We start from the raw sequence: 15,800 nt of genomic DNA, 5'->3' as shown, positions 1-15,800 counted from the left end.
ACCCTTTTATCTTCCCCCTAACAATACGCCCGTTCCCGATAACCAATTATACCTCTTATGGCCTCTCAAATAACTTTAATCACTGATTAGGATTCCTTGTTCACAAAGAAGCTACTTAAAAGTAATTGCTCAATAAAGAGAGGGGAAGTTGTCGTATTAAGTAGGTCTTCCTGCTGCTTCTCTCATTAGTGCTCACTTGGAGCTTTCAACTCCCTGTTGTCACAAATGGAGCGGGCTTCATTCACAGCACAGAAGCCGTTCACACTGCTTTAAAGCCTGACAGCGTAAGCACCGCGCTAGCCTGCAGTACAGAAAGTGCTCAAACCCGTGTTGATTGTAGATTTATAAGAAATAGGGTGATGCAGATGGGATAAAGTTTCTGTGGACTACAGCAGAGAGCCTGGGTTCGATCCCCAGTGGTGGTACCTCTGGCTTGGTCATGTTTTTAAGAAACACAGTTGGTTGTGTTTAATGGTGGGAAGCCAGTTAGGGTTCTAGTAGAGACTCGCACTGGTTGGTTTGAAACAGGGTGAAATAGATGCAAAAGAGATACAGAAAAATGACAGAAATAACATGTATGCATAACTTAAGAATGAGGTTCATCATTATTGGTCTCTACAGATTTCCCAATTTTAAAAGTAAATACTTCACCCCCCCCCCAGAAATTATGTCACTGTTTCACTGTAGCTGAGAGGAAGTAAGGTATTCTTTTGATGAGGACATTTAAGAAATCATTCTGGTAAAAGGAAGAAATGGAAAAATAGGGAGAAAATACAGTAGAGGTTAGATTTCACCATGTAGATTTTGTGTCAGATTTTTACCCATTTCATAATATTTCAAACAACCACCATGTTTTGGAAAGTTCTGGTTATTTTTGGCTTTAACATGGAACCAAATTAAAACAATTAGGAAATAAGTTTCTTACATACAGAAACTGTTGTTTGATTCAGTAACACTAACCAAAAGTGCATCTCTAGTGCTAAAATTGATACTAGCTACAGAAAGTGTTTGCTTGCAGTCTAAATTGCTGCTGTACACTCCACATGTTGTCAGTCCGGAGGATTGTGTCCCTGATGGTATCAGAAAGTTCTGCTGTGGGACTTTGTGGCCCTGATCACAGGAACCAAAAGTGGAACTAGGTTCCTGTGGTCAGGGAAATAAAGGTGAAGATACAAGTTCCTAAAAAGGTTCCTCGAAGAGTTCCTTAAATGGGGCTATTTGACACAAAGTAGTGCAATTAGTGTAACATGTTATGCATTTAGTTGTTTTCCTATTCACATGCGAAAACAAACTTTTTGGGTGTAGTGTGAATACCAGTCAAATATGCAGAAGAGCAGCAGAGAGCAAAATAAACAGGAAATATGTTAATGACAAAAGCACGAGGGAGCACGAGGGAGCACATGTACATGTACGCGCCCATAAGTGACATTCCACACATTCCTGCCGCAGGTTTCTCGCCTGTTCGTTCATCCACAGTCGATGGAGGTGATGCGTAAAGAAGTGTGCCAGTGTAGGGAATGTGGCCGTGAACAAGAAGACCACAAGCTAGTAAACATGGATGTAAACAATGCCGGATTTAAAAGATTAAAAAAAATAAAAATAAAAAAATGCTTTGCAAGTGTTTTAAGGAAATACATTTAACAATGCACACAGTATGTTTTCTATAAAAAAAACCCCCATAACTTTTGTTAACATACCTCACAGGGCACCTTTAAGTTGCATCTTTAATTTTAAATTTTTTAGCTTTGTAATAAATGTCCAGTGACTTGAAAGGGTTTGTTTTAACTACTCTTTGGCTTTGTAGAGACATGTTCCATTTTTTGAGCATTTTGCTGATGAAGCTAATAAAATCATGTTTATTTAAATGTACACTGTATTTAAACGGCACAGCTAAAGATCACAAGTATTTTCAGATAATTCTTGTTATAGAGGGATTTTTATAATTATGGGAATAAGGTCATTAAATGGCACTTAATTGAAAAGGCATCTTTTAAATGACCTTGAATCAACAACAAACTTCAAGGTTGAGATCAGGTGTTAATGAGAGAAAATAGTTTTGCTTGGAAAGATTACAGTGATAGTAAACGCTACTAGTGATTGTGTTGCACATTAGCACATCCGCACATTGCAATCCTAAATGCCTGGCATGATGAAAGATAAAAATGCTGTTGAGGGGAAAAATAGCCAGAAAGATGCTTTCAGCAAAGGTTCTTAATGACCCGTCTTCCAGTGCCAAGACTCGCTTTCCACTGTTCCACATACAGAAAGACCTTTTCAATAAAACATGCATCTCTGAAACATTTACAACTTATGTTTCCTGAAATGATAAATCCAAAACATCTTTGATGTTTGAGAGAAATGTACATGAAAGTTAATGGTTTAATTCTCTGTAAGCCACAAGTTACAAGTGACTTATATTCTGGCAAAAAGGATCTGTGCTGGAGCGAGATGGGAGGGAGGACTGGGCCAGAGCCTTGTTGTCGAGCAGCATATTTTATTTTCTCTCCCAGAGGTTTAGAGGAGCTGTTACACTCTGGAGTTTTAGCGGAGGTCACAAGGTTATTATATAAACAATTCACATGGAGGCCCTCAAGCACCCAGAGGGAATGTTTAATGCAATGCTCACACTTTCTGAAACGTTATAATGCTCAAGACGCAGACATGTGTCCAATTTTAACCATGCTGCGTTTTCTCTGTCTTGCTTTTTTTTTCTGTTTCAGCTGTTTTGTTGAGGCAACTGAAAACCACGCTTAATTAATTTGGTCAGCTGCCTTAGATAAACTACACTGGTGACATCAATTAGATTCTAATGAAAACAGATAAAAGCCATGGAAAGCAAATAGAATTTCTGAACAGGACTCATCAAAGTCTTAGCATTGGAACAAATTCCCATTACGTCTCATAAAAGCCTTTAATTTGCAAAGCTCATGTCTGGTTTGGTACTTAGAAGTACATGGTCAAATGATTCAGTCTTAAGTCCTGTGCCAAGAGAAGCCAAATCAGAATTTAATTTGGCACGTAACTCCTTATCCTGTCTGAAACATGTGGTTGATTGCAATCCTTGGATTAGCATGGACTTTAGAACTACAAATGTGGCTTGTTTCTTCTCCTTTGGCAGAGGAAACACCTAGACTAACCCGTTTTTAACACAACATTTACATTTTCAATCTCAGGAGCAAAAAAACACATGCCTGCTCCAGATTAGTACTTAGTTAACCAAATTGCTGCAATTAAGTGTGTCAGTCCATTGACATGGGATGACAAGGCTCCATTTCTTTGTCCCTTTCACTGGCGTTCTGTCTTTTGTGATAACTGTATAACCTCTTTCGAATGTCTGATTTGATTTTAGAGTTCAAGACAAATTAGGATAAAACTCAGCATTTTGTGAAGATGCAGATGTTTTTAAGAAATGGTGCAATTTACACAAAACGTGCATGCAAGAACTTTCATATGTTCTAAAACTTAAACCTGCAATAATGTTTCTGGCCACCTGATCAATGCAAGTCCAATATTTACTCTCCTTTCAGCTCTGTCTTTGCTCTCTACCAAAATATCTGTGCCTTTAGCGGCTGAATGCTCCTCTCCGCTAACTTTGTCTGTCTAACGTTTGGCGCTGAGCAGGTAGTTGGTGGTTTGTGGGTCCTTTCATATTACGCATGGTCATTTGATCCATTTTTAATATAAAAATATTGATAATAGCAGCTTTAATCTTATGCGTTGTAAAATTCCAATATTTGTGGCTTTTATGGTAGCTAACCTTATACCCATAACTGTAAAACACTTTTGAACTTTACCCATTGCAGTGAAAAAAATTAAATTAAATTAATTAACTGCTGCGTATATTACTCACTTTTGTAAGCCTTTTTGGACAAACCTAGTCACACTAATTATTAAAAATATGAATGATAAAAAAAAGTTAAATTACATTTTGTGTGTTGATTCTGCGGTGTAGGGTCTGTTCTTTTAGAATTGTGACAGTTTGAATGTAGGAAAAAAGGGGAAGTATTTAATTAGCCGTTTTTGTTTCTCTTGGTGTGTGTGTGTGTCTGTGGGTGTGTGTGTTTCCATCCCAGCGGACTACCTTCCCCCGCCACCACCTGCCGAAGAGTCAACCGGTTTCCCATCATCCCCTGGTTCCTTCCCTCCTCCTCCGCTGATGAACTCGTACGATTTTCAGGTGAGAGAAAGCGTTGTTGTAGTACATTTTCTTGGTTGTCAGTAACTTTCTAAGAGTCAGCACGGAAAGCAAAGATAGCCCCAAGCGCTACACTGAGTTCACACACCAAGTCCAGCAAAACTGTCTGTCCATTTGAGTTGCAGCCAACTGCAGAGACGTCGAGGTCCAGATGCTGCCTGGAGCCAGGCACCCGAACTCAAGGACCCACACACAAACATACTTTCTTCAGTTCTGAGCGCTCTAAAGCAGGAAGGATAGAAGGCTGACACCTATTGGTGGAGCCTGGTCACTTTTCTTTGCCTTACTTATCATAATACCCACAGGCATTTGTCCCTCCCTGGATATCTGGCCTCTGCCTTCTGACTGACACTCTCAGCACTTGACCTCTGCTGCCAAATCCTCCAAGTGCTTCACATTCCTTTGTTAATGTAAGCACGGAGGGGATCTCTCAAGCCCGTTATTTGATCTGACCAGTTTTTATCCTAAATGAATGCTTCATTTGTAAGTAAGAGAGAATGTTACATAACTTAAATAAGTTATGCAATGGATGTAAATTCACTGCTCTTCCCACACAAAACTGTATACTTACACAATATAAGTCTGCATCCTGAGGATTAGCAGTGTATGTCCGGTGTTTGGACCTTAATGTAAACCATGGATCCTCTCATAGTTTTACAATTATTTGGTGCAGTGCAATGACAGTTACAGTTCTCAATTTCATGGTTTTGTCGAACCAAAGGGATGCTGCACCAACAGAGCTGCTTTCCCTTAACACATTTAGAATTGGCTGTGCACAGAGAAAGTGACACACAAGCAGTTTAAAAAGAGATAAGCCATCAACAAAATCAGTGTTTTAATTAGGGCCTCACCAATCTCACTTTTATAATACCAGATCCGTTAACTGAACTTAGGGTCTATATGGCATAGTGATCCGATAATAGTACTCTTTTTACGTTGGTTCGAAATTTTATCCCGCGACCCCGTCCACTGGATAAGCGGTAGGCGATAAGTGAGAGTGAAATCTATATACATAAAAACGGTGTGTTCTTCTATGTGTAAGGTAACATAAACATGAACTACACATCTTTTCTTAGCTGTAATTGGAAACACTCGTGCACCAACACTCTTGTGCAAAGTTTAATTAAAATGTTGTAAAGTGTGACAAGATTGCTGTTACAATTTTATAACTAAAAAACAGTATTTAGCATGTTATAAGATATTCTTAAAGGAAAACTTATTGTGCATCTGTAAATGCACTACATCTAAAATTAAAATCAGAAATTTGCTCTTATAATAATGTCTGTACCTAAGGTACAATTGTGCCTAATGACCTTTAAATGTGACTGGCAAGTTTGTAGTGCCTAAATGCAAATGCTGCGTTACGTTTTTGGTAAAAGCTAACAACCCCGTGTCGAGTTTCATAAAATGCAGCATCAGGTATTAAATAGTATTTAGTTTATGTCCAAGAAAGACCACGTGTCTCCAAACATACTGATTTTGACATTTTCAGCGAAACAAAGGCATTAAGTGTTCTTTTATGTGTTGACAAAATTGTTCAACTTCTCAAAGGATGTGTTCAGTTTTTCAAGTATGAACATTGAAAGAGTTTTTGCTTGCTGTTAAAATGCCTCCTGTTAAGCCAAATAAACACAAGTCCATTTGAAAATAAGGAATTTTTTTTTTCTTAGCTCATGAAAAGATGACATTTTAGAGATGCATGTTTTTCACAGGACAACTATGATAGACAGAGTATCAAGTGGACATGATAACAGAGATAATCAGGCACTACAGTTAGTTTCTTTTCCTTTGCCACTGCCATTTCTGTCATCATTCCTCTTCTTCTGAACAGTGTAGACAGTAGCAGTAAAACATATTTTAGGCCTGAAATTACATAGGAAATGAATTGCTTTCTTGGTTTTAAAAGTTCGTCACTGTTTTCAACTCTAACTCCTATCATATTGGCTGTAGAATAAGCCCTGCCTTGCAACTTAATTCCTTAATACACCACTGGTATCTTAACTATGTGTCCTGTAGCCACAGCAAAACTCTTAATAATAGGCACTGTTCAGAAAAAGGGATAGATATCAATCAAACTGTCTGAGAAATGATTCACACTGAATGAATAAATCAGTGATTAAACAGTATTTCCTCAGAAGAAGTCAGACATATTCACTTGTCTTTATAACCCTAACTAGGAGAGATGTCTGGATTATGACATGTTAATGTCGAAACCTTTAGCAGGAGAGAAAGACAAAGGCAGCTACTTCTCATCATGGCTGTTGTCCACATTATGAAGCCCTACATGGCAAATTCCAACCCATCACAAAGACTGCAATGTTTCCTTTCATCCTCCTCGTTATCACCGTTAAACAAGTTTGCCTGTTTTTCTTTTGTTGATTTGAGACAAGCCATTAGTGTTTTGCTTTGTTTACCCCCGCTCATGATTGCCTTAGATGTTTTTAAGCAGCAGCTCTGCTCCAAATGGAGGCAAACCCTGCCTGTAATAGATTGTGACAGGTAATCCAAACACATAACATTAGAATAAGAAGCAGTCACTGATCCAGCCAACTCAAAAAGCCCCCGCAGGCAATTGCAAGAAGTCTTCTTGCAGTTGCAGCATAGTTCAGAAGACTAAAAATATATCTGTCATTCCATGGAGAAATTCCTGTGAATTTTGTAGAAAATCGAGTGTCACGAACGGTCAAATCATTTTAACTACTTTCCAGATTTTTGTGCAACAGTATTGTTTTTCTTTTTCTAAGATATTTTTTGTCTTTTTTTATACATTAAAGTTGTGTTTTCTCTGAGGTGAAACTGAAAAAAATGTAGATGAATAAATCAGTGAGGTCTCAGACTGTTGGAGTGATCCTGTTACTGACACTTTAAAGCTTCCTCTGATAATAAACTGTTAAATAAAAATCGCAGCAATTCTTACCATCTTTTATAAAGCACATGTTTAAAATATGGAATAAAAAATATATGACTTTCATTTTTTTTTTTTAAATTGACCTTTTTGTTTGAAATGAATGAGATTGTGATGAATAATGCATGAAGAATGAGATACTGTAATTCCAAGTGCGCTGAAAAGCAGGAGGTGAATAGTGCACTGCCTTATAAAAGTTGTCTTTCAGACAATACATTGCTTCTTATTTCTCACCGCATTTCTCTCTGAGAGAAGTCTCTGCTATTGATGTGTGGCTTTCAAAAGAATTGTCTGAGGTCAAGGTGAAACATGAACTCAGAAATGGTAATCCGAAGTGTGAAGAAAGCAGGAGAGAATGTCTCAAAGCAGCACAGAGTCAGAATCAGTCGTCACTGATGATTATCTGTCCTTAACTAAAGTAACTAAAGTGTCATTACAGGCTGTTTTGGTAAGTTCACTCACTGAACTTCACACACATGTGATTTCTGCACACAGACGAAAGGACCAGAGAAGACCCTGGCAGAGAGGCGCTCAAGTCTGGATGCCGAGATCGACTCCCTCACCAGCATCCTGGCAGACCTGGAGAGCAGCTCACCCTACAAGCCACGAGGCACACAAGTATGATACCAACACAACTTCACACCTGTGCATACAAATATACACAGTCTGTGGTGGAAAGTATCTTTTGAGGCACTACTTTATAGTTTTCAGAGGGAAGTATTGCACTTCTTTAGGAAAGATTATACTTTCCGCATCAGCGAGTACGCGAGGGACTGCTGGGGTCCGCATGACGAAAAAATCGTCATCAGAGGGGGTATGCATAGGCGTGCCTCCTGTTTTTCGTGACCATGCTATCAGGGCACCAACCAATCTACTGCGCATGTGTGGAACAAGTCCGTAAGCAGAAAGCAGTATAAACAGAAGCGGTCTGCATCCGTGGGGTCCGCAGCTGTCTGTGTATGCGTCCGCTCCAGAGTATATTAAAGCCTTTACTGCACTGCATCTGAAAGCTATACGTTATGGTTACTTTTCAGATTAAAGTTCCATTTCATAAATTTGACATGAGCTTACTTGGGGTGAGTAGTGCTATTCAGTCTGTCAAAACAGAGAGTTGGAAGGAGCTTTAAAAATTCTAAGAAAATAACCCTAATGATGTCATAGTGATGTCATCAGGGTTGGACTTGAGACTTAAAACTTTTAACAGAACAGGAACAGCGGCATTACAATTTGGGTGGGATTGTAGCGTTTGAAAGTTATAGGCATTTAGGTGACAGGGCAGTGTAATGAAAGATGCAATGAAGTTGCATTATGGGAAATGCTGGATGCTAGGTTTTGTGGGCGTGGCTCATACTAGGGACCGAAGCTTGCTCCTTTATTTTTATTTTTTTTCTATTCTCACTCACAAGCCATCCGTTCAGTCCATCTCAGTTATTTGACCGCTATGCTCATAGCACTTTCTCCACCACTCGCACAGCACTAAAACGCAGTGTCGAGATAGGTCTGGCTTTAGCAAGACTACTCTGCTCAGGACTACTAGTTTTGGGAGGTTGTTTAATATGTCTCGCAGAAAGTTCTTTTGGCTGTGAAGGATAGTTAGTTACTCGATGGACAGATGGCCTAACTTGTTGCTAAAGTAACTGCTAACTGCCTGCTAACGGTAGCTGCTGTTGGCTACTTAGCTCATTTAGCCGGGCAGATAGAGGTCTCATTAGCCACATCATTATTAAGTGTCTTAGGGACCATTTTTCTGTAAAACTAGTACTTTTACATATAATGCTGGCCTCGCACTAGAAGATAATTGGGCCAATTTTGGGTTCGATGCGCCCCTCCAGGCAGTCGCGGGGGTGTTCTTGATCCGAAGCTGGTCTGAACGATTATCTTCCCAAATGAACCAGCAGTGTGGGAGTTTACTGATATAAGCTTAATGTTACCTACTGGATCGGAATCTCCTCGATTTTGAATCGTAGATATTTAAGATTCGAAATTGGGGAGACTGATTATTTCCTGTAATGTGAAAGGAACAGTGACGCAATAATGAGTAGAAACCCACAATAGCCAATGAGAGCAAGCTGATCGGGAAGCTTCACTAACTGGATGCTGTGTTAAATTTCTCTTTGTCTGTGGTATCTCATGTTTTTAAAATCAGTTGAAATTTTAAATCTTCTAGTGTGCACCATGCATTAAATAAATTTTGTATCTTGGATCTTGTAGGACTTTAACTTGTAACAAAGTTTTTTTTTTTGTTTACATTACATTGTTGTACTGGTACTTTTTAAATAAATAAAGTAAAGGACTTGAATACTTCTTCTACCAATGCTAAAATTCACAACAACTTAGGAAGATGAAACACACAGATAAAACAAGCACTGCTGTGTGATGGGTTATTTTGGGTAAAAAACAGAATGGTTAAATTATTATTTTTAAACATATTTTTTCTTTAGAAGATTGAATCCTAATAATACAGTGTGGCAAATTAGGTTTCTACAAGAAACAGACCCATATGTTGCATCTTTTAAAAATGTTTTGCAGTAGTGACAAAGTGAGTCTTGACCTATATCATTAGTTGATATTAAACGATATTAAGAGCAACTTCAAAAAGTCAAAGCCTTGGGCAGTTCACTAAATTGTTTGACACACAATAAATGTAGGACAGGCGGTTAAAAAAACCTAACCAATTGTGTTTGGCGTAGGAAGGCTCAGAGGGGCTTTTAACACCATGCAGATCATATCTCTAGTGAAATATTCGAGCAATAATGTAATACCTGAAAGGTTGTTCTCTCTGAGGTCTACAGACGTGGCTACACTGGCACCACCAGTGTAATATATTAAAAATTTCTTAAAGGTTTTACAGTGTTTATTCTGTGGGTTTTTTACTGTATAGTTACCATGTCTATGTCTGACCTATTATGTTACTGCATGTCAGATAGTAACCTTTGTGTGGAGGGGGGAAAAAGAATAAGAATTGTCCAACTACTTTTATAGCACATCTGCACATATAAAATGCTACGTTTGTGGGAAATGACACTTGAAACATGGTATTTTGGGGGAAGTGTGCTGTGTGACAAAGACATACAAAAGACTGGTTGCAAGTGCTTACGTCCTTTGGTTTGGTGACTCCTGGCCCTCTGGTTAGAGGGAGAAAAATGGGTGTTCTACCCACAAAGTGAAAATTATTGCACCACACAGGGGAAACATAGTGGATTCAGAGTGAAAGGAAGTGAACCATGTGGCTCAGAAATGATACACAATGAAGGCAAGGAAGTGAAATATGACATGATGATTTCTAGTATGCTTATTGTTGTGGTAAGTCAGTGTATTCATGGGTGCTGATGTTAAAATATGTGCTCTTGAAATATGATGGAATGCCTTTTTGACCAATCAAACAGATATTTAACTGTTTGAAGTACAATAAAGACATTTTATTGTAGTGTGGACCTAAAGTCTACATAGACCAGGAGCCCTTAGGTGTCTGTGCAGTTATCCCATTGATACTTGATAATGATTAGAGGCCCTCTGAAGGTCACACACCTGTTCTTCCACTGTTTTTAGCTTTTGAATTGACCTTTTCAGAAAGACAAATGAGAGAAACTCTCAATTAGAGATATTACATAAGCTAGGCTGTACACAACTGCTGGCTTAAACCATTTAAAGAAATAGTTTTTCACGAGAGTTAGACAAAGATTGATACCACTTTTACATCTATATGATAAATATGTAGCTAGAGCCAGCAGCTGGTTAGCTTTGCTTATCCACCCATCAGCTCACTAATTAACACATTATATCTCATTGGTTTACTCCATACAAAAACACAAGTGTAAGAACAACAAGTCACTTTTTTACAGGCTTATGAGCCAAATTTTTTGTGGACAGCAGCAGTAACTTTCTGTAGTCTCAACTGTTGCCTGGCAACTATTCCCAGCCAAGAAATAGTCCGGTTGAGACCCCCCCCCCCCCCCCCCCCCCCCCCAATCAAAAAACCGCAACCCAACCTAAAGTGTAAAAACGACAAATCTTGTGCAAAGCTAACAGTCTCTTAGCTGTGGCTTTATATTTACTGTACAGACATCAGGACTTTAGAGTGGTATCAATCTTCTCATCTCACTCGTGGCAGGAAGGCAAAAAAGTGTATCTCCCAAAATGTCAAACTATTCCTTTAACAGTAGGAATAGTTTGTTAAAATGTTTGTAATTCTCGTGTGTCGCTGTACGGAATTCATTATATATCTAAAACATACCGCTAGCTGTCAGGGTTACTTTTTTTCACTCTATGGAGAAGTGTTTTCATTCAGAGCAAATTAACATAAATAATCTAAAGCACAATGTGAAAGCGTCTGTTAATGCCTTTTTTTTGTCTCAGTGTTGTGGTAATGTAAACACACACACAAACAAGTACAACCACTGAAAATGTAGAGAAGACCACATTTACACATGGCATAGAAGGACAAACACTTTTTTAGGATGTGGAGCTACCAGCTCTTGAAACGACCGCGTGGCATTCTTTTTCCTGGCATACCTTTTGTAGGGATAGAAACATGTGCAGTAGATATGAGAGCAGGAGTCTGAAAGCTTTTGTCAACATGACTTGAAAAATTGATGTGCACCTGTACAGCTGTGAGAGCCCAGCTGGCAAATGAGCAGGTGAATAGTCATACTAACTTATGTATGGCTGTCGTGGTGCTTTTACCTGTCAGGGTCAAAGTCGCTGCACGTTTATTTTTATCAGAAACCTGCTGCAAGCTATTGGACTTCTGAGGGAGAAGCCACACCACCTGTGTCTCTGCAGAGTACACATACATGCTATGGCATGTATTAATCATGGAACATGTCAGACATTTTGTTGACTTAACCCTGTTTTTGCAGTCTATGACAGCATCTCTGTGCTATCGTGATGCCCTTTTACTGTGTCTTCTCTCTGAGAGCTTTTTACACATGGAAAAGATGTGCTTTCTATTTTTATTGTTTATTTTTCACCATTATGAACATATGCACGCACACACACACACACGCATGTTGTTACTATCTCCTCATCTGATGCTGATTCTAGCTGATTAACTCAGGTTGACCTTTTCCCCTACCCAGCTGCTCCTGTCAGTCCGTGCTCAGCTTCCTCAATGCATTATTCTACAACATAACACTGGTCTGTGTCATATGCCAGGTTTCGTACTCCAGTATTGGCACAACTCCTTCACACTAATCTTCCGCTTGTATAAGCAAAGAGTAACCAGCGGTTTTGATTTACAGCTTTCTGCGCGCAAGCAATTACAGAGCCAGCTCTCCAAAAGGAATAGGCCACCCCTCGCTCTCTCTTTCAGGCTTCTGGGAGAACAATCTTCCTACTGACGTTAAATTTGGAATCAGCAAGAGGACCTTATGTGTGCTCGCCTCCCAGAAAAAATTGAAATGGACATTGCTGCTCATTCATAAAAATCTAAGTAGCATTCTTGCAAATATTCAGCCGGCACTCATGCTTTGCAGACATCAAAACAATTTTGTTTGCTTTAGTTGGTATTCTCTGTGGCATAACAGTGGGTAATGAAATGTGATTCTTATATAATTCCCATTTGTTCTCTCTCCACTTCCATCTTAGATGCCATTTGTTATTTGACACAGTTAACTAAGTTTGTGTTACAGTTTGTTTGCTTCATCCTGCGACAGCAAAAATTAAGCCAGACCAGATAATAATGTTATGCTCTAATCTGTTAGAGGTTTCTGTTATTTCTCGTCACACCAGGTTTAAATCAGAAATATTTGAATATTATTGCACAGAATTTCATGAAGTCTATTCGACATTTATTATTCATTATATGACATATAAATATAAAGTTTTCAATTCTTATCATTTACATCACATATGTCTATGCAGTTTTTGCTTTTCAAATATGGTTTTATTAATATGATTTCATTTTTTGAAACTGAAATTTTTGCATCCACAGCTATACATGCAAAATACAGTCACAGTCTGCACAAGTGCTGTTTGGGTGAGTGACATGAACGCAGCAGTAAAGTAAATAGAAAGAAGTATCAGATGGAACATTAAAACTGTGGTAAAGAGACATGCCACTGAGAGTTAAAGTATAGAAAGGACAAGTTGAATTCTTTTTAGGTTCAGTAGAAAGTGTGTTTGTGTATATGTGTGTGCTCTTGTACTGTACATCTGTGTTGTGAGGATTTAAGTTTTAGACTGAAAGTGACGACATTGTGGCCAGTCCTGACATCCCGGAGGTGAAGACTGTGTCTAGGCCGACTTTAGCCCTTGAACCTGCTGCAACTTTTGACGAAACGCAATTTCATCTGGCATGGTGCTGCGTTGGCCAGTCTAGTACTACTACGGTCCATAAAGAAAAATAAAATTATTGCTGCCGTGATGACTTTCCAACATTGTGAAATCCTGTCTCTGAGTATTATAAAAGAGTGTGCAGTGTTTTTGCATCTGATACGCCTTTAAATCTCATGGATTTACTACTCAAACGTGACTTTCTGGAGCATATTTGATATTTCACCCTGAAGCAACTCACTTCGTTTTAATGCAGGCTGCAGACTGCCTGCTTAGTTAAGGTTATTGTTAGTTATGGGTAAGGGCTGGGGTTAAGGTCATTGTGCTAGAGTTTACATTATGTCAGTGAGGGTCCTCACAAAACTAATTATATCCAAACACCATGAAATTCTGCATTAAAACATAAAAGTTTACAGTAGCTGGCTTTACTGATTACCAAATATTTTGCTAGAAAGGAGCAGCTAATCATTCACCTGGTAAACTATATGGTCAACATAGATTGCTACATCACACATTGTTTAAGATCCTGTTGTGAGATTTAATAGTAAGTCTGGCATGGTGATTGGAGGAAACACAAGAGAGCATGTTCATGTTAAATCCTTCAAGTTTGCTGCACTGCAATCTGAGCCCAACCAGCCCCACTAATATGCAGGGTAGGCCTGTCTAAGCACATCAGATCTGTTGTGGGGAGTTAACAAGGAGGCCCAGATGAGTGTCAAAATAGTGTGCTCATCAAGCGCCAGAGCAGCAGTGCTGCTTTTGTGGAGGCTGCAGAAGAGTCGACCACTGTGAACTCTACATCACACTAACCTCTGTTGTATTTCTAGTAATCAAACACATCCCCATCCCTCCTCCTGAGAAATAGCACAATTTCAAGTTTGTGCTTTATTTATGTGCCATCAGAACTTAAGTCTATCACTGGATAACATGATGGTAGCACTTCACATTACAGCTTGTTAAAAACATGGTAGTAGAGGGGCAATAGTTTGATAATAGTGGTAATAATTAAGTAATGCCATGTGTTATGGCCTGGCTCAAATGACCACAACAAAATGGAGACACAGCAAGGGAAACCAGTTAACGTAAAGTATTTTATTAACCAAATTAAACCAAATTAGACCACATTAAAATACGTAAATCTACACAACATGGGGTGTGGAAATCAGTAAGTCAGTGTTGTGTGAGGTGACTGAGTGAAAGCGATGGGTGTTGTAAGGTGCACAACAAAAACATCAGAATAAACTCAGAAAAGCTTAACCAAACCAAGACGTGATGTGCCTGTGGGAAGGAGCGGAGAGAAGGATTAGTCTGCAGGCAGGACTAAAGTACCCTAGAACACGCTGGGCGCCACAGGTCTTCCACATCACCCCAATCAGCCACCTGCGGAGTAAACAGAGCTACAGGCTAGTAACAAATAAACCCCAAGATGACACCATGGGTCATCACACCATGTAATTACCACAGTAATAACCAGGTAATAGCTGCAATGTATTAGAGTCATGATGATCGCCTGGAAACACTTGTGGTAGTTTCTGTGTAATAACCATGAATCAGGGCTGCAAAATACTGCCTAATTTTTTCCAATATCAATTTGTATTCACCTCCTTCATTGACCAAGAATGATAGTTTTGGCCAACGGGTTGTAGCAGGTGGGCTTAAAATTAGCACTCATATTCTGGTAACATGCACAAGGAAAAAACACAAAGAATGCAAGCAAAAGAGGAAACAGTGTCAGCTTTTGCAGGCACAGGAGATCATTGTCTTCCCCTTCTACAAATTGTAAAATGTAATTGGTGTTCATCACACAGTACCTGATTTAGAGACTTTGTAACCAATTGACACAGTTGTTGGTAATGCCCCACACCCAACACCCAAAACTCAAAACAAGTTATTCAGTGGAGATCTTTTTGTATTTTTATTATGATTGTGACGGTCAAATATGTATTGTCCTGCAGTTAATTTGTTGAGGAGAAAAGTGTACACAGTGCTGATGCACTATACTAGTTATCCACAGGATGACCAATTAAGTAACCAAGCTAATATTTTTTTTTCACATTAAGCAGTGACATTTTTGTCCCAATTAAACTCTAATGCACTTACCTCCATTAAAGCTTCACCTCGTTCTCATCTGATTCAGTCTGGTGTGATAAGATTTATGTTGAAATTAAAAAGCTCTTCGTGTCTGATTCGTCCACATGCCGTGAAATGATAATGTGCAGCATAATAAATAAAATATTGAAAGCCTCCCCATTTGACATACACTTACCACTATGATAAACTTCCCCAGTTGTGCTGTGCTGCGTCAAGAGGTGTGCTAACTGAGGTAACGTCTTTCCAGATGGATTCAAGGAGGGAGAGCTACTCAGCTGTCACTAGGCTGCCTTCTGGCAGTGCCAGAACTTCTGGGACCAAAGATGTGTGACTCAC

The 15,800-nt window shown here is 39.0% G+C and overlaps 1 protein-coding gene across 3 annotated transcripts in view; it reads left to right on the top strand.

Annotated features, from left to right (window-relative positions):
* The window catches only part of LOC123970865 (LIM domain containing preferred translocation partner in lipoma), a 148,115-nt gene that overhangs the window by 65,873 nt on the left and 66,442 nt on the right, over window positions 1-15,800 (top strand). For all 3 annotated transcript variants that reach the window (XM_046049219.1, XM_046049220.1, XM_046049221.1), the window contains 2 exons: window positions 4,074-4,177; window positions 7,596-7,718. In XM_046049219.1, the coding sequence (XP_045905175.1) occupies window positions 4,074-4,177; window positions 7,596-7,718 (227 nt within the window). The remainder of the gene's footprint in view (window positions 1-4,073; window positions 4,178-7,595; window positions 7,719-15,800) is intronic.

The sequence above is a fragment of the Micropterus dolomieu genome, linkage group LG05, assembly GCF_021292245.1.
Source record: "Micropterus dolomieu isolate WLL.071019.BEF.003 ecotype Adirondacks linkage group LG05, ASM2129224v1, whole genome shotgun sequence".
Lineage (NCBI taxonomy): Eukaryota > Metazoa > Chordata > Actinopteri > Centrarchiformes > Centrarchidae > Micropterus > Micropterus dolomieu.
Note: the sequence above shows the minus strand (reverse complement) of the source record. Positions and strands in the feature narration are given on the sequence as shown.